This window comes from Protopterus annectens, chromosome 9.part0 (genome assembly GCF_019279795.1).
Source record: "Protopterus annectens isolate FY-2018-M chromosome 9.part0, PAN1.0, whole genome shotgun sequence".
NCBI classification, from domain to species: domain Eukaryota; kingdom Metazoa; phylum Chordata; order Ceratodontiformes; family Protopteridae; genus Protopterus; species Protopterus annectens.
Window position 1 is genome coordinate 663,700,489 of NC_056743.1, and position 18,435 is coordinate 663,718,923.

The window sequence follows — 18,435 nt, forward strand, 5'->3', positions numbered from 1 at the left end:
ATTCAGATGTTAAATGTCAACTTCATGCCAATTCGAAGGTCTGGATCTGAGGGTTGCCTGGTGGACTGTGACTTTATTCCTTGGAATCGGACTGCTTCCCAGAAAAGGACACCTTCTGATAGTTCTGATTATGCAATGGAGGAGCAGGAAGTCTATTCACGGTCAAAGCAGGCAGACACTACTGCATGCAGTGGTGAGATGAGGACTATAAATATTATCATCCCTGAGGTTCGGATTGACAAGGAGTTTAGCTTTAGTGCTGATATGCTTCCAAATGTTGGTGGCGAGGGCTGCGGAGACTCAACTCTTAGCAAAAGTAATGAGAACCTAATGGATTCACAGAAGGGGAAGTCATACCGTTTAGGGGTTGATGAATGTGCAGTATGGCGGGCAATGAGTGACAGCAATCTGGCCCGAGAAGGGCAGACACAAGACTTTCTAACAGCAGGGAAACTAACAAAGGAAAAGGCTGAAAGTGACTGGAATTTACAGTCTCCCGATTCCCTAAAGAGGGCTCATTCTGCTAGCAAAATAGCTTCTGCCACACACCACCTGCTTTCTATCTTTAAGGTATCCACAAAGGTAAAACTGGACATTTTGATTGAGTTATTTTTTTCTGTCTTTGTAGAAAGTACCACCCACTGATGCAATGCAATAACTGCAGACAGGCAGAGAATACGTTAAAGTGAGGAATGTACATTTCTTTAAACAATAGCTTCAGTCAAGAGTGGTCATGTCTGACTCAACGTTCACAGTATTTTGTTCTTATTTTTTATTAACATATGTGAATTCAAATATGTACACGCAGTGTGTGTGTGTGTGTCTGTACGTGTGTATGTTTTTATATTTTTATATATATATATATATATATATATATATATATATATATATATATATATAAAGTATGTATGTATGTATGCATACACGCACACACAAATTTGGTTACATTCACTATTTTCAAATGGATCATGATCAACACATGTAATATCTGTCACAATCTACTGAAACTCAACTTGTGAATATCTGAAGTAGACTTTAACACAGGTCATGCTGGGGGAATAAGGCCTTGACTTCTTGCTTATTTCTCCTTTGTGAATTGCGTTTTGAGGGACTTTTATCAACATATCAAGAGTTGGTCACAAGCTACTCAAGAAATCAGGCTCTACCGTGTGTGTGTGTGTGTGTGTGTGTGTGTGTGTGTGTGTGTGTGTGTGTGTGTGTGTATATATATATATATATATATATATATATATATATATATATATATATATATATATATATATATATATACACATACACATATAATTGTGTGTGTATAATAGTATATATAATACATAGTGACAGTGTACTGAAAGCCAAAATACAAAATAAAGAATGCTAAAAATCAAAACACACACATTGTCAGTACTTTTTTCTGAGCATAATTATTTCTGTGTTTGATATTACATTTCTTCTTGTATTCTTTCAAACCTGAATTCAGTTTCTGCCAGCTGTCAATTCTAGTTGATTTTCTTTTTATTTCTGCAAGTGGCTCTGTGTACAGTTAGTGCTACCCTATTAATTCCTAATAGGCTTCACCCAAAACGTTATTCTAGGTAGCGTTGACCTCCATTTTGCTTGGAAAGAGGTGGCATGTTCTGACTACAGTGTTAATTTCTCTCTCGCTGTAATTGCCAGACAGTACTCTGTGTACTCTTCACCATGTGACTACTTGTTCCATGAGATGTCTCTCAGTTACCGAGTTTTGTTCTGCTACGGCACTATCCTTGAAATAGATTAGCAACATACTGCTCATCCATTTAGCCACTGAGTTTTCTCTTTTTCCTGTAGCAGATTCATAGCGTCACTATTTTTTTGTACTTGTCTTATAACTCCTAAATGTGTTAAATGAACTTAAGTAACCTTCGTTACACCTGTGTATGTCTTTCAGTTCCTCATTGATCAGTGTCGTCTGTTTACTGTCATTTATGTTTGCGGATTTCTTTTGTTTATAGACTGGGCTGTTTCATTGTTCTGAGTACAAATGTGTGTATAATTGTTAATTCTGGTTTCACACTGTTGAAGTTGTGCTTTTATGGAGTCCTTCTCAACTTGCATATTCTGATAATTCACTTTTATAGGTTCATACTAGGCTATCTGCCCTAGGGCATTTACAAGCCTAGCCAGAGTGTGTTTGGCTTTCGCCACCCATTTTAAAATTCATTCTGCTATGCCCTTTTTCGATGTTAGTATACTGTGCATCTGTCTAACAGTGACACAGAAGTGATACCTGGGGTAAATCTACGATCTCCCATCCACTCATCAAGATTCCTCTTGAGGTAGAGAAAGGAAGTGCTAGCTCTTTGTAGCTCCTGGTACAGTTTTCCTTTTCACTTTCTAAATGCAGAGAGTCATTTTGGGTCTGAAACTAACTTTCAGTCTTTGTAATTCCAAAACCAAGCCACCTCTTTTTGGTTCCCTATGTGTCTTCACTTAGCACTTTGGTCTTTCACTGTTCCCACTTGTGCAATTATTTTGAATAAATTAAGTGTCTCCTTTACTGATCAAGTTTATCATGTCTTTTGTTGGTCAAGGACAGCCAGTAAACTTGCAAAACTCTTGTTGTTTAATTTTCCCAATCAGAAAACCTCAGTTTTACCATTATGAGCTCCTTTTCCCCGAAAACAGCACCCTTTGTCTATTTACTGTCTTAATATTTCTAAACTCTCTATTAACTCTGACATCATCGTGTAAGGTTATATTAGATTGATTTTTCTTGATTAACTTTTTGTTGCATCAGTATAGTTCCTATAAGAAGCTCCAGTGACTTTTCTTCAAGTTCTTATTTCTTAACAAAGTGTAAGTTCTGCCTCTCATCTTCATCTAATCTGATTCATTTAGAGCTAGGGTTAAACTCATATACTTCCAACTAAAGTTTTACTTTGCATGTTTGCAACACTGACATATAACACACTGATGTGGCAATACTTAGGAGAGACATTCTGGTTCAGATTACTCTCATTTCCCTGCACCAGACTTAATTGTCCATCTCTCCTTTCTTTAACTACCTCATACTGCAGTTCTCCAGCTAAGTTTCTTTATTTTCATGATAGCAGCACATGTATTGTTTTGCTTATTACTTCTTAGCCCTTTCATTTTCAGTGCAAGCAAGTCACAAACAGTTTAGCAAATTTACACCAAACTTTCCTTAGTGTGTTATACAGCAGTTAACCCCCTTCCACTTTCAGAGGGTTTACTTTCATATTCAGCACCTCTTGCTTTCCCTGTAGAGCAATAACCCCCACCTTGCTTTTTTTCCCTGGCAGAGTATTAAACCTTTTAGAGCCAAAACCTCTTTGGCCTCTTTGCTACTTAATGTAGCAATGCAACCTTTGTTTCATGTCAGTGGATCTATCCTTTTAGAATTAACTTATGTTTCTTATTTTACCAATCAATCAACTCCTTTTTCTGTCTGAGGGTTTTATATTTAAAAATAAGACCTTCTATCAATGTAATTTCACAAAATGCCAGCAGTGATTTCTTAAAGCAATTTTATCACATACATTTTTTGTTGCAAGTCTTTTAGTACAACACCAGCCAACCAAGAACTGTCTTTTTCAGGTTACAATTTAACTACCATGAAGGTCCAAAGTTTATTGATAGAATAAGCTACCGTATACGTACAGGAAAAATATTCCTATAGACATAAAAATGATTTAGTAATAACAATTTACTACTCAGGGAGACATGCTTTTTGTTGCTTTTTATTTGAATGTCTCATTCATTACACAACAGATTTATCCCTATTGTTCAGGTGGCACTCAATACAAAGTATGCACCATATTACTGGAATCACCTTTCAAGATTTAATGATATTTGAAATTATACACTTTGCCCCAAAAAAGTTAGCAAGATTCAGTATTGCATATATTTTGCTTCAGGTAGCATGTAGTAAAATGAATTGCTGTATAAAGCTCCACCATTTGTCAGTGCTTTCCCCATACTGCACTCTTCTTTGCTTTTACTTCTTAAGAATTAGGGCTTACAAGCAGAAAAGTTTTCATATATTTCTAATAATACAGCATATTTCAGAAGAAAGCGTTAATTCCAGAAAGAATTAGCTGGCGATGTTTTATTTATTTATTTTTTTGCTGTAAGTATGGGGCATTTTACAAATTTAGGAAATATCTAATTCGTATATGCAGTATTATTTTTATTGTTGCTACATACCATCCTCTGAAATTATCTTCATGGCTTGTTAGGATTTTACCTTGTGCTCTGTAACGTTATCAGCTTTAAAATCTGCAACCAATGACTTTTTGTTTTTATTTTCATTACAAAAGTTCTCACTCATGTTGGTCTCTTCTTTCTAATACACTTTTCATTTACAGGCTACAAAAATTCCCCAGCATAACTTTTCAGACCAACCGGCACATTGCAGAAATACTACTGGGTTTACTTTTGTAAATCGCTACATTTCATTTTTTTCAGAAATACCATACAACTAGACCAGCTTCATGAGTACTTTTGAATGCTTTCATAGATATAATATTATTAGCTTTAATAGCACATTACGCATTACTTAGTCTTAACATTTAGACTGTAGATAAAACATGCAATGCAATCAACATGTTCTGATATACATATTACTATATGACTTGAAAAACAAAGAAAAAGAAAGCACAGTGCAGCACTATCCCTCTGTACACATCAGTATAATTACAAAGTATAACTGTTGACTTATTTTATCAGAAAAGTCAGTACAGTAATTCTCAGCACACTAGTTTTTATAGACTTTGGATTGTGACAGTTTTTCCAGCACTTTTGCATATCCATTATAGCAGAAGAAAAGATGGCAGGACATAATAAAAAGACACAAGACTTTAAGCGAAAATTTTGACAAAGGTAAAAAAATGCAAAAAAAAGACAAAATGAAAAAGGTTAAGCTTTAAACATCCAACAAATATAACACATGCACATTCTTTTTAAAAGAGTCACGACCAATGAAAACCTAATCAATGAAACAAACACGCCTCCTCAGGGTGTGGGTTTTAAAGGAATAACATCATTTAAAACCTGGGGGTAGGTGTGCCATTAAGTCTATAATCCATTTAGTTTCATCCAAGTTCTTATTCCTTCTATATTGAAAATAAGGTCTGTTATCAATTAGCCCTTTAAACTGGTATCACTAGTGAGGATATTCCAGTTGTTGTTAACAATTAGATGTCACTGATATTGCTCCCATAGGTGAACAGCAACTTGGTGCCTCTCTGTATGGTGGTATCCTGCACAGTCACATCCTGAGCTGATTCCTATTGAGCCAAGGTCTAAATTTGGTCTGTCTATGGATCTTACTATTATCTATGACGTTCCTTACCATATTCTTCCCATAGCCTCTCTGCTCAAAGTGCCCGTTAGATTCACTAACTCTTGTTCAAATTGCTTGTCATCTGTGCTAATCCGGGAGACTCACTTGCCCTCTAACAATATTTGGGAAAATGTGAGGATGCATGCTGAGGACAGCAGGGTATTTTTCCAACAGTCTTTCTTGTGTAGGCTGGATGAAAAGCCTGCTTGTTGTTGTGTGACCCTCACATCTAAAAAATCTATAGAGTGGTAAGATGTGTTGGCACTAAACTTAAGGAAGGTAGTGGTAGTATGTAGGTAAGACAAAAAACTGTTAAACATGTCATATTCTCCATTCCAAAGAATAAAAATATCATCTACAAACCTAACATACATCAAGATGTGATCCTTCCAAGTAGCATTTCCCAAAATATTCCTCATTTCCCATTTTGAGAGGACAAGGTTCGCATAGGTATTGGCACAGGGTGTGCCCATGGCTACACCCTGTGCTTGCCTATACGTAGAGCCAGCTCCCAAAAAAACATTATTATCCAGCACTAATGTTAACAGATCCCTGATAAGTTCTATTTTGTTCTCAGTGACACCCAAACCTGTCAAAAGTTCAATTATGGAAGTAATACCATAATCATTGTTGATCACTGTAAAAAGACTGTTAATGTCTAGTGTCACCATAAGAACATTATCTACATTGGCAGGTTTAATAACAATCCCCAAGATCTGTAAAAAATGCCCTGTGTCTATCAAGATATTATCCATTTGTTCGATATAAGGTTTTAATAAAAAATCTATCCATATGGAAACATTTTCGGTTACCCATCCCCCTAAGGGGTGGGTCATTCAAACATTTGTGCAGTTTGGGTAGTGCCTTAAATATTGGGATCACTGGTTTCTCTATCAGTAAAAACTGATAAGTCTCTTCAGTGATGCTAAAGTTGTTCTTCAGGGTATTTAACTTCTTATGTACTTTATCAACTATATATTTTACAGATACAGGATTAATCTCTATATAAGCCATGTCATCTTGTAGCAAATGTTTTATTTTGTCATTGTACCATGCAGTGTCCATTATAACAATAGCTCCCCCCTTATCCGCCTTTTTTATTATTATGGAAGCGTTGTTGGCTAATCCCTTCAAAGCTGTGGTCTGCTCTGTGGTTAAATTATAATATTTGGAAAAAAGACCTTCGGTGTAATACTTGGCCATATCTTTCTCACAAGCACTCAAAAAAAGATGCAAGGTGGGTGAAAGCTGTGGTATAAACCCACTTGCTTTCTTAGGTACATTACAGTTAGATATATCATTACCAAACATGCTCTTCAGCATCAAGTTTCTACAAAATAACATGATGTCAGTAATTACCTCATTATGCATACAAGGATTGCTAGGCACAAAAGCTTATGGTGACACTAGACATTAACAGTCTTTTTACAGTGATCAACAATGATTATGGTATTACTTCCATAACTGAACTTTTGACAGGTTTGGGTGTCACTGAGAACAAAATAGAACTTATCAGGGATCTGTTAACATTAGTGCTGGATAATAATGTTTTTTTGGGAGCTGGCTCTGGGCACACCCTGTGCCAATACCTATAACCTTGTCCTCTCAAAATGGGAAATGAGGAATATTTTGGGAAATGCTACTTGGAAGGATCACATCTTGATGTATGTTAGGTTTGTAGATGATATTTTTATTCTTCGGAATGGAGAATATGACATGTTTAACAGTTTTTTGTCTTACCTACATACTACCACTACCTTCCTTAAGTTTAGTGCCAACACATCTTACCACTCTATAGATTTTTTAGATGTGAGGGTCACACAACAACAAGCAGGCTTTTCATCCAGCCTACACAAGAAAGACTGTTGGAAAAATACCCTGCTGTCCTACGACAGCATGCATCCTCGCCACATTTTCCCAAATATTGTTAGAGGGCAAGTGAGTCATGTCTCCCGGATTAGCACAGATGACAAGCAATTTGAACAAGAGTTAGTGAATCTAACGGGGCACTTTGAGCAGAGAGGCTATGGGAAGAATATGGTAAGGAACGTCATAGATAATGGTAAGATCCATAGACAGACTAAATTTAGACCTTGGCTCAATAGGAATCAGCTCCAGGATCCCGTAGTGACTGTGCAGGATACCACCATACAGAGAGGCACCAAGTTGCTGTTCACCTATGGGAGCAATATCAGTGACATCTGTAGAATTGTTAACAACAACTGGAATATCCTCACTAGTGATACCAGTTTAAAGGGGCTAATTGATAACAGACCTTATTTTCAATATAGAAGGAATAAGAACTTGAGTGACATTTTATGTAAGGAGAATAGTCTCTCTGAGAGCAGGCCATTTAAGAGCAGGGCAGGTACACTTCCATGTGCTTGCAGCTTTATCAATAAAGAGGTTAACTTCATACATAGAACCACCGGGAAGAATGTTGTTTTTAAAGGTAGAGCCACTTGCAGGACCTCAAATGTGGTCTTTGGCTGAATGCACAAAATGCCCCAGTTTCTATGTGGGCATGACCTGTTTAAGGTGAGAATCCAACATTTAGGAAGTATAAGGAATAGGGATGACATTATATAGGCATATATGCATACATCCAACACATAGCTTTTCATTTAGAGTGATAGTTAACATTAGAATGAATGGATGTCAGATGAAACTAAATGGATTATAGACTTAATGGCACCACACTCCTGAAAAGAATGTGCATGCAGTGTTAAGGTGTAACTTTTTCATTTTGTCTGCATTTGGATTACTTCGTTTACCTGTTTTAAAGTTTTTATTAAAAGTCTTATTGAGCAGCAGCAGTGTCCTGCCATCTTTTCTTCTGTTTTGCTTATTTTGGATTCATTTTGTTTGGGGCATATCCATTATAGCTTCAGTTTTTAAGCATACTGCATTTACACACTTTGGATTTACTAGGGGAATTTTCACAACTTTTCCCTATTCCACAGGCAACACAGCATCACAATGTTTTAATTTATTTCATTTATAAATTTAAAATGCAGTAAAGTGCTTTATGCAGTTTAGAAATGCAACACAGTTTTGACATACTTATTATTTGCCTCAGAAATGTATTTTCTGAGCACATGCTTTTTACCAAAAGAAAAAAAATAATAATCATACATTTCTTGCAACAGCTTAGTACTTGCAGTGTGCATATTGTGGTAAGCAACATGTGTATTATTTTATATCGCTTTACAAAAACACTTAGTACTTTTCACTCTACCACTGGTTGACTTAAACTTCTTTTTAAGGTTGGCTTAAAAAAGTAATTGCAATTGATTAGTATTCAAATAAGAATTCATTTAGTATTGCACTTTGAAATTATACTTTGTTAAACTCACACTTTGTAAAAAGGGAAAAATAGCAGTTTCTCATGAAACACACATCTCTCTTTCTACAAGTACGAAAATTAGCTCACAGTGTTTTTTTACTTGTCAGAAATTATGTAAGGATTGGAACATGTGTGAATTTATGTAATCATGTAATTGATAACCTGGTAAGTTATCTCTAGATGGTTGTCACTGTTTAAGTGACACCTCGATCACATGTGCAAAAATGGGGAAAAGTCATTGTAGATAGATGGATGGGTAACCTGGTAAATTAACTATCCAAAAAGACCCTTTTCAGCCATAATGAAGGCCCAAGGAGGCAACGAAAAGAACCAGGGACAGCATTGACAATATAAATGTTCAATATGCAAGTCAAAGTAATAATTAACAGAGATGTGTAGCATTAACAGTATTAATGTCCAGTATGTAAATCAAAAGCCACAGCAACATTGTGCTGCAGCATCATATTGATTCCTGTTGTTACTGGTTGCGGCATGATAGTATAGTTTGGTGTTGTCAGACTTAACTTTGCTAATATTATACTGGTGAAAAAATAGGCAGCCACTGGAGCATCTGCTTTATATTTGAACTGTACTTTATGTTCAGTGAGTCATTCATTTGAAAATGGAAGTAAGAAAGCACAATTACTGTATTAAGCAATGCCAATTCAAAAATCTCCCAATAGAAAATAATGTCTTTGTAATACTTTTGTATTCAGTAAACTCTGATTGACAGTCTTTGATGCTTGGTGCTAATCTCCGCAGGCCACAGGATAACCATTTTTCCAAGACTTCCTCACTGAAAGACAGGCCAAAGTCTTCAGTATACAGTGTCATGCTGAACAGGACCCTGCTTGTGTGTTTTGACAGTACGTTTGTTTACCACATCTATCCTCCCTGTCTTACTCACTCTTTCTCTCTGAATCCCAGTTTTATTAAAAGGGGGATATCTCATCCTGCAGTCTGTACAGGTGTGAATCTTCCTTCAGGACTGCCATAATACTATATGTATATTATATATATATATATATAGAGAGAGAGAGAGGGAGAGAGAGAGAGAGTGAGCAAAACAGAAAAACAAGTCCAGCAGCCAAGAACCAGAAATGCAGTATCAATGTTTATTAAAAAGCAACTCCAGACAAATTTTGTTAAAGCTGTCTTGGATCACTGCACCCTCTGGTGACTGCTGTTTTTATATGCATACATACATACGCTTGTGTGTGTGTGTGTGTGTGTGTGTGTGTGTGTGTGTGTGTGTGAGATCGAATGTTCTTAATGTTACATTTAAAAAACAGCATTATGAAGTTTGGACATACAGAATACCAACTGTCCTAAATATTAAGGGTACAAAAGGTCGAGCAAGGAAAGGTATTTCTTCCCCAAATCTTCACTCTAACTCCCCCATAAGATTTGCCTCAAATTCATGTTATAGTGGCAGCGTTAAAAAAATATATTTATTAAGGTAACATGTTGGGTTAGAACCCATTACTAAAGTAGTTTAGGGAGGCAGAGCCTAACCCTAACACTGCCCCTTCCCCCAGCCCTAACTCAACACCTTACCATAATAAAAAACATCTTATAACACTGCTGTCACAAAAGACACAATCACTTTTCTGCATGAAACACTCCCTCAACATTTTGACCATTCATTTATGCATATGTTCGATAAGAAGCACCACTCACTGCACTCATTGACCAAATGTATGTTCAGAGAAATGCATGAAACCCATATATGTGTGTATGTGTGAGTGTATGTATATGTGTTTGTGTATATGTATGTATGTATATATATATATATATATATATATATATCTATAGAGAGAGAGATACATATATATATATATATATATATATATATATATACATATATATATATATATATATATATATATATATATATATATATGTATATATAGATAATACACATATATATACACATATATATATATATATATATATATATGTATATGTATATAAGTTTGTATGTGTAGCGTATCTGTATCTATATCTATACTTCTTTGTCATCTGCAAGCAGCACACAAAGTACTACATATACTACTTCTCCCTCATAAATGCCCACCATTAACAAACTACCTGTTTAAGTATACCCCACCTAGACAACTAAGATCTCAAAACCTGTTTAAATATACCCCACCTAGCCAACTAAGATCTCAAAGTCGACTCCTAATTAAAATACAAAAATCTTACAGCTCTCATAGCACCACCCGTTATTTTGTCTACATCCCCAAACTCTAGACTATCCCTGCATTTCTTTATGGTATCCCTCAAATCATTTTTCATTGACAACAGTATGTACCTACCAAGCTTACCCCACAGTTAGAAGTGAATGTGCCAGTCCAACTTCTCACTGTTCAAAACTAGACATCCCCATTTTTCATCAGATAAATGCAACAAGTTCTAATACTGAAGTGCTAGTGGTATGTACACTAGTCAGAAACTACAAAAAAGTGTAAATACTGTAAATATAAATGTACTTGCTTCTTGAAAAGTGAAAAACTTGATATTTAACATGACTGATGGATGCTCTTTCCTTACTTGCTCAACTGCTGTTACTTCATAGTTTCATAGTATAGTACTAGGCTATCTGCCCTGGGGCATTTGTAAGCCTAGCCATAGTGATGTGGCTTTTGCCACCCCATGAAATGGTACAAAAATGTACAGAATAAATCTAGAATACTGTGCCTCTGTCTAGTAGTGACACAATGAAGGTCCCCTTATATAATAGAATTAGTTTACTGTGCCCCTGTCTAGCAGTGAGACAGATGTGACCCCTGGGGTAAACTTTCGATCTCCCATCAAGATTTCTCTTGAAGAGAGTCAGTGAGGGGCTCTGCCTAATACGAACTGGGATCCTGTTCCAAAGCATGGGAAGCCTCTGGGTTATGAATCTATCCCTCCAGCATGTCCTATTCATACTTGTGCCGAGGTTTAAGTCTTTAGCTCTCGTGGTCCTGATGGATTTGGATTTTTTGAGGTGGAGCATGTCCATCAAATCCTGATTGGACATGGCCTTGTACGTCAGGCAGAGATCACCTCTGAGCAGGCGGTATGCTACTGAATAGAGCTGAAGTTTCTTTAGTCTGGCGGAATAAGACATATGTTGGAGACCCTTGATCCTTTTGGTGAGGTACTTTTGTGGTCTCTCCAGATGTTGCAAGTGCCGGGTGAGGTACATACCAAATGGGGCATTGTACTCAATCATGGGTCTGATGAGGGAGGAATATAGGGGTACAATGACATCCTTGGATCTGGATGTGAATCCCTTCATGATGAGGAGTGCAAGGTAGAATGTTTTTCTAACCACTTTGGCAATGTGGGTGTCAAATGAGAGGTCGCTGTCTACTTGGGTCCCTAGGTCTCTGATTACTTTTTCCGTACTCAGTGGGTTTCTGTCTATGTGATAATTTGTGGGTACTTTGTTTTTTCCAAAAGGGATGACTATACATTTTTTGGCATTTAGTTTAAGGCCGTGACTACGGCACCAGTTGTCCGTTTCAGTGAGGCCTTTTTGTAGGATGTGTGTGTCTGCTGGTGTATCGACTATGGCGCCTAGTTTGCAGTCATCTGCGAACTTTGTCAGCCACAGCCCTCCCATGTTTGCTTTAACATCTGAGAAATAAATGCCGAACAAGAAGGGTCCCAGGACAGATCCCTGTCGGACACCACTTGTGACTGGCTTTGAGTTTGACATTGCTCCAGCGATTTTAACTTTATGGGTTCTGTCCTTTAGCCAGTTTGCAACCCATCTAGTGACATAAGGGTTTACTTTTAAGCTGTTTAGCTTATCTATGATGCCTGAGTGGGGTATTGTGTTGAAGGCCTTAGCCAGGTCCAGGTATGCTGTACGGATTGCTTTGCCCTCATCAATGGCTCTAGTGACTGTTTTGAAAAAGTCAACCAGGTTTAAAAGGCAGGATCTGCCCTTCACAAAGCCGAACTGGGTGGGGTCAAGTGTCTGTAGGTCCCCTATGTCTCTATTTATGATTTCCATAATGATTCTTTCCATAGCTTTGCATACCAGGCTAGTTAAGCTTATGGGGCGGTAGTTTCCAGGGTCTGTAGAGGCACCCCCCTTGTGGAGTGGGACCACTGTTGCTGTACGCCAGTGTACAGGTACATATCCTGAAGTAAGGCTAAGGTTAAATAGCATTTTTATGTGTGGGTTTAGCTCCTCTTGGAGTTCACGTAACACGCACCCCGGGATACCATCAGGTCCCATTGATGCTGTGTTTTTTGCTTTGTTTAGGGCTGTTCTCACTTGGGCATCTGAGATGACAGGGAGATTACATTCAGCTGGGATAAGTATTTCTTCTTTTGGGGGTGAAGGAGGTGAGAAATTTGCACTGAACCTGTCAGCCAGAATGTTAGCAATATCTGTGGGCTCAGTGTATTTTTTGTTGTTGTGAACCAACTCTGAGCATATCTGAGTGTTTCCGCCCAGGTTTCTAACATAGCTGAAGAAGGCTTTGTGGTTATCTTTAGTGTCCATAGCGATTTTTCTCTCAAAGTTTGCCTTGGATGTTTTTATGAGAGAATGTAGTTTTCTGCTAATGTTGATCAGAGATGTCTTCCCTTCATGGGATTTCGCTCTGACGTGCAGTAGCTTCCTTCTTTTGTTATACAATTTGTTTATGGCTGAGGTCCACCAGACAGGACGCTTACATTTGGTGGAGAGGGACTTGAATTTGTTTGGGATTGCATGATCCATGCATTCTTGGATATGACCATAGAAAGCACTTGTGAAGGATTCGGCATTGTGGGATGTGGTATCCACTGGCACAGTGGGCTTAAAGGATACCATCTCCGTCTTAAGAAGAGTGAAGTCTGCTTTTGAGAAGTTTTTCACTGTGGTCTTTTGTGCTGCGGGTGGAGGTGGGATATGTATATCCAGGGTGACTAGTTTGTGGTCAGATCTCACTAGTGAGGGGTATACTTCCGGTATGGAGCATTTTGTTTCCATGTTTGTGATGATCAGGTCTAGTATATTATCTCCCGAGTGCATATTTGAAATTCAAAATTTTGTCTAAAAGTATTTATAATTTGTCTACTGTAAATATTTTCTTTGACTTAATTTCTCCAAGTCTTACTGAAATTTGGATATACATGTATTTGTGTGTGTGTGTGGATACTTTGCTTTCATATATACTTATAGCAGTCCATTGACTCATTCTTTATATCAATACTATAATATGCTGTAATGCAGAAAAATCTAGAATGATATTTTTCTCTAAACAGAGATAACTTTTCATAGTTTCAAAACTGAATGACTTAATAATTACAATTTTAACAGCTCGTTTATTTGCATGATGGCAAGAAATTCCTTTCTAAAAGCTTGTTTATTGAATAATTTTCAGCAGTGGTGCACAACGTCCAGCCCCTGGGCCAAATCCGGCCCTCAATGCAACACCATCCAGCCCCTAGAGAGTAACTAATTTTTTTTTTTAAAAAGCGAAGAAATACTATGCCTTACTCCAGTCACACAAACTTTCCAGCACGTGCTTACTTACCTAATTCACTGCAGTTGCACACACCTCTAATTTTACCTGCAGAAGTAACTATTCTTTGTTATTTATAACTTGTAGTCTGTAAACAGTAGGTTGCAGTGGTTAGCATGGTCGCCTCACAGCAAGAGGTTCTCTGGTTCGATCCTCGGCTGGGGTGCCTTCTGTGTGGGGTCTGCATGTCCTCCCTGTGGTCACATGGGTTTCCTCTGGGTGCTCCGGTTTCCTCCCACATCCCAAAGACATGCTGTAGGTGGATTGGGCACTCCAAATTGGCCCTAGGTGTGAGTGAGTGTGTGTGTGTGTGTGTGTGTGTGTGTGTGTGTGTGTGTGTGTGTGTGTGTGTGTGTGTGTGTGTGTGTGTGTGTGTGTGTGCCTTCCGTGGAAGGTTGGGCACTGGGCTGGCAACTCGACACTGTAAAACTACACTGCCAATCGTGAGCAGACAGGTGATCCACTGTGGCTACCCCTAACCGGGAAAAGCCGAAAGAAGAAGAAGTCTGTAAACAGTAGGTAGTAAGTTTCTACAAGAGTTTGTAATAATTCATGGGTGCAAGCCAGAATAAAGTTAAACGCAAAGTTGATGTAGAAAACAGGCAATTTCATGACTGCTGTCTTAAGTAAAAATGCCAGTTACATGTACTTGTTGTTAATTCGTAATGAGTTACTATGTTTTGAGGTGGCCCGCAGATGCATTAAGACTTCGTGTAGTGGCCCTCCCCACAAAAACGTTGTGCACCACTGATTTACAGAAATTTAAAAGTACTTTGCCTATAGCATTATAAATAATGTTATCTCTCAAGCTGTGCATCTTACAGTGCAATTAAGAATGATTTTTTTTTCTGACATCATCTGAAGTTTCAACTGAAGTTAGGTTAAACATTGTAAGTCAGTGTTGAAATTATTAATGTATGAATAGAAATGTTGCATATTTTCATATTTACTAGTAACCAGCTGTCAGTATATCTGGCATATATCAGCTTTTACATGGATAGTGACAGTGTATTTTCTATTTATTTATTTGCCATTTGTTTACAGGGAAACTCCAACTGGGCCAAAAAGAGACCCTTTTCAGAGGAGGTTCGAAGAAAAAAGCTCCACGTTACAAAATTTAGTCAAAATCAAACTCAAGTCAAAGAAAACTTTATTGTCATTCAGAACTACACAGTAGTGTAGCTGAACGAAATTACAATGCTTCCTTCTCAATGCGGGAAGCAGTTGCACATATAGACAGAGAAAAATTAATAAAAAAATTTAAAAAAAGAATAATTTAAAGTCAGAATAAACAAAAACATAAGTTAAAAAAACTAATAATTACAGTTATAGTAAAACCTGCAAGAGGAAGGCAATATGCTACAGTAAAACAGTTACAGTACGACATGTGACAGGCATGTGATGCAGTACATTCCTTAAAGTACAAAAGGTATTGTAGTACAGTCTTTGTGACAGAAGGGATTCTAGTTCAGTCTTTGTGACAGAAGGGATTCTAGTTCAGTCTTTGTGACAGAAGGGATTCTAGTTCAGTCTTTGTGACAGAAGGGATTCTAGTTCAGTCTCTGTGACAGAAGGGAGGGATTCAGTCTCTTTGTGACAAAAGGGATTCTAGTTCAGTCTTTGTGACAGAAGGGATTCTAGTTCAGTCTTTTCATGTAGAGATGCAAACGAGAGGGGTGGTTAAGGAGAAAGAGATTGTTTTGTGCTTTGAAATGAATAATTGGGCAAGTGTCAAATTCATTGTATAAGTGCTCATAGGAGAAAGGCTGTATCAGTAAGGAGGAGGAGACAGAAGAGCAGAGAAAGAAAGAGAGTGAGAGAGGGGATGTGAATGAAAGAGCAGAGAGAGCTACCAAGGAGAGAGAGACTACAGAGAGTACAAACATAATCATCTGGGATGGGAATAGGAACATATCCAGGATTTGCTTAAGTATTCTTTTAGTAAGGATTTAAAGGAAGAAAGATTAGTTACTGTTTTTGTATTAAAAGGCAGGGAGTTTCAAGCTAAAGCAACAGAGTAGGAGTAGAGACTTTGGCCAGAGGAAATGGGAGGTTTGGAGACACTTAGGAGCTGTTTGTTTCTGGACCTGAGATTTCTGGACCTGAGATTTCCATTTGGGTTGTGCAGGTCAAGTAAATGACTGATGGCTCGACAGTATAAAGGCTTGTGAATAATATGTGCGCTTATTAGTTGACTGTAGGACAGAAGGCTGGGAAGTTTAAGCCAGGTGATAGACTGTAGAGTATTGCAATGGTGTGCTGAGTGTTTAGCATTTAATGTGGACTTTGCTTTTGTATAGTAGCTTTTTAACTTGCTTTTTAGGGAGGTTTGTAGGTTGTTCAGAACTGGATCTCTGTAAAGTAGAGAGGGATGGAGGTACAATTTGGTTAGTGTGATTTCAGCAGGAGCATTCAGAAAATTATATTTATATATAATAAGCCAAGTTTCAGATGTTTTTTCTTGATGAACACCACACTTATAGGTTCATAGGTAGGTACTAGGCTATCGGCCCAAAGGCCTACGTAAGCCTAGCCAACAAGGTTCCCTGGCTTACGCCACCCAAGAAAGTTATTTTCCTGTGCCACTGTCGAGCTGCGATGCAGAAGTGATCCCCAGGGTGTATTTCCTATTTCCCATCCACTCATCAAGATTTTTCTTGAAGAGTGCTAATGAAGAACTTTGCTTGACATAGATGGGTAGCCTGTTCCAGAGTATAGTGCTAATTTTTTAAGTAACACCGAACCATTTTACTATATGCCCTGCAATATCATGTACCTCACTCAGTTATGGAGACACAAATTTAAATATAAACTGATGTTAACCACTGTTTGTCACTTGTTATTCATCTCCCCTGTAGTGCATGACAGATTAATAGTCTTAATCTGGGATTCCTAGAGAAACTCTGTGCCATTGTATAGTGCTGATTTTCAAGAGTTCCCTTTGTGGGGCATCTCACAATAAGAAGACATACCCTAAACATTGTCTTTGAAAATTTGCAACCCTTCTTATGGCTGCTAATTATTGCTACACTGCAGTATTTGTCTATGAATCCCAACTTTACTGTTATCTTATTTTATACACCCTGCCCTTTCATATGTCCCTTATTAGTAATTGGCAAGGCACTTGGTTAAAGACTTCATCCCTAGAAAATGTCATGACACGGTAAGGAGTGATGGGTGTTTTGGAAGAAAGTCGCCAAATGTGAAATGTTGAAGTGGTAATTTTGTTTCTGTTAACCACTTTTTTCCTTGCGTTTGGGCACACTCAGCATCACTGTCTTTTCTTTCAGAATATTTTTCAATGATGGTATTATGTAAATGATTGTTCAGCCTTCTCCCAAATGCCCCAATACCATCACTCTTGCCCAAGTGCTTCACTTTTATCAGACTGCAGAATGATGACATGTACACAGGTCATTACATTCCTCGGGTATCTCCACTATTTTTAACTGGCTGACTCTTTCCAGCAGATGAACATTTCATCTTTGTTACTAGGCGGTAAGTGTAGCTTGATGTAAACAGTGCAGATTGCCAGTACATGGAACAGAAAACAAGGTATCATCTAATTTGTATGCCCCTTCCATGGTCACAACAATTTGAGCTGGTGCCATAGATAATCTTGTTTTTAATGTGCTGCACAGCATTACCAAGACGTGAATTTCTCCAGAAGTCATTATGTTTTAAAGTCAGTTTACAAATGCTAATTGGTGTGAACGTTTGTGTTTTTGATGTTTTGTAATATGCAGGAAGAGTACTGCAATGTTTGTATGCATTACTTGGGCAAGATGTTGACTTTATTATGAGAATTAGGCAAGTTCCTGCAAGTCTTTGATGTTAGAAGAAACAACAAATTCCTTTAAAAGTGTATTGTAATTCACACCATTCAAACAGCAAAACCAAGTTTGCCTTTTATTTGTTGAAAAGCTAAATTCATAAAACTCTGCCATTAGGTTTTTACTTCACCATTCCTACACCTATGATTTGACAGGCTTCCCTATGTTTGTACAATGTTTGCTTGCATATTCAAAATGATATTTCATCACAATCAGTAATATTTTTACCTGCATAATGACTTCATTGTAGATTACTGCAGACAGCTCTGTATAATGCAGTTTGTTAACAGAATCTGAAGAAGGGAAAATGAGTGATTTTCCTTTGGAATATATTCTCCAAGCCTGGAGAACAACGGAGTATTTTTGTCATTCTTTATGGGAATAAAGCATTTTATG

The 18,435-nt window shown here is 37.5% G+C and overlaps 1 protein-coding gene across 3 annotated transcripts in view; it reads left to right on the forward strand.

The window, feature by feature from the left end:
- The window catches only part of LOC122811421 (regulator of G-protein signaling 3-like), a 610,403-nt gene that overhangs the window by 297,665 nt on the left and 294,303 nt on the right, over positions 1–18,435 (forward strand). For all 3 annotated transcript variants that reach the window (XM_044083253.1, XM_044083254.1, XM_044083255.1), the window contains one exon: positions 7–582. In XM_044083253.1, coding sequence (XP_043939188.1) covers positions 7–582 — 576 coding nt within the window. The remainder of the gene's footprint in view (positions 1–6; positions 583–18,435) is intronic.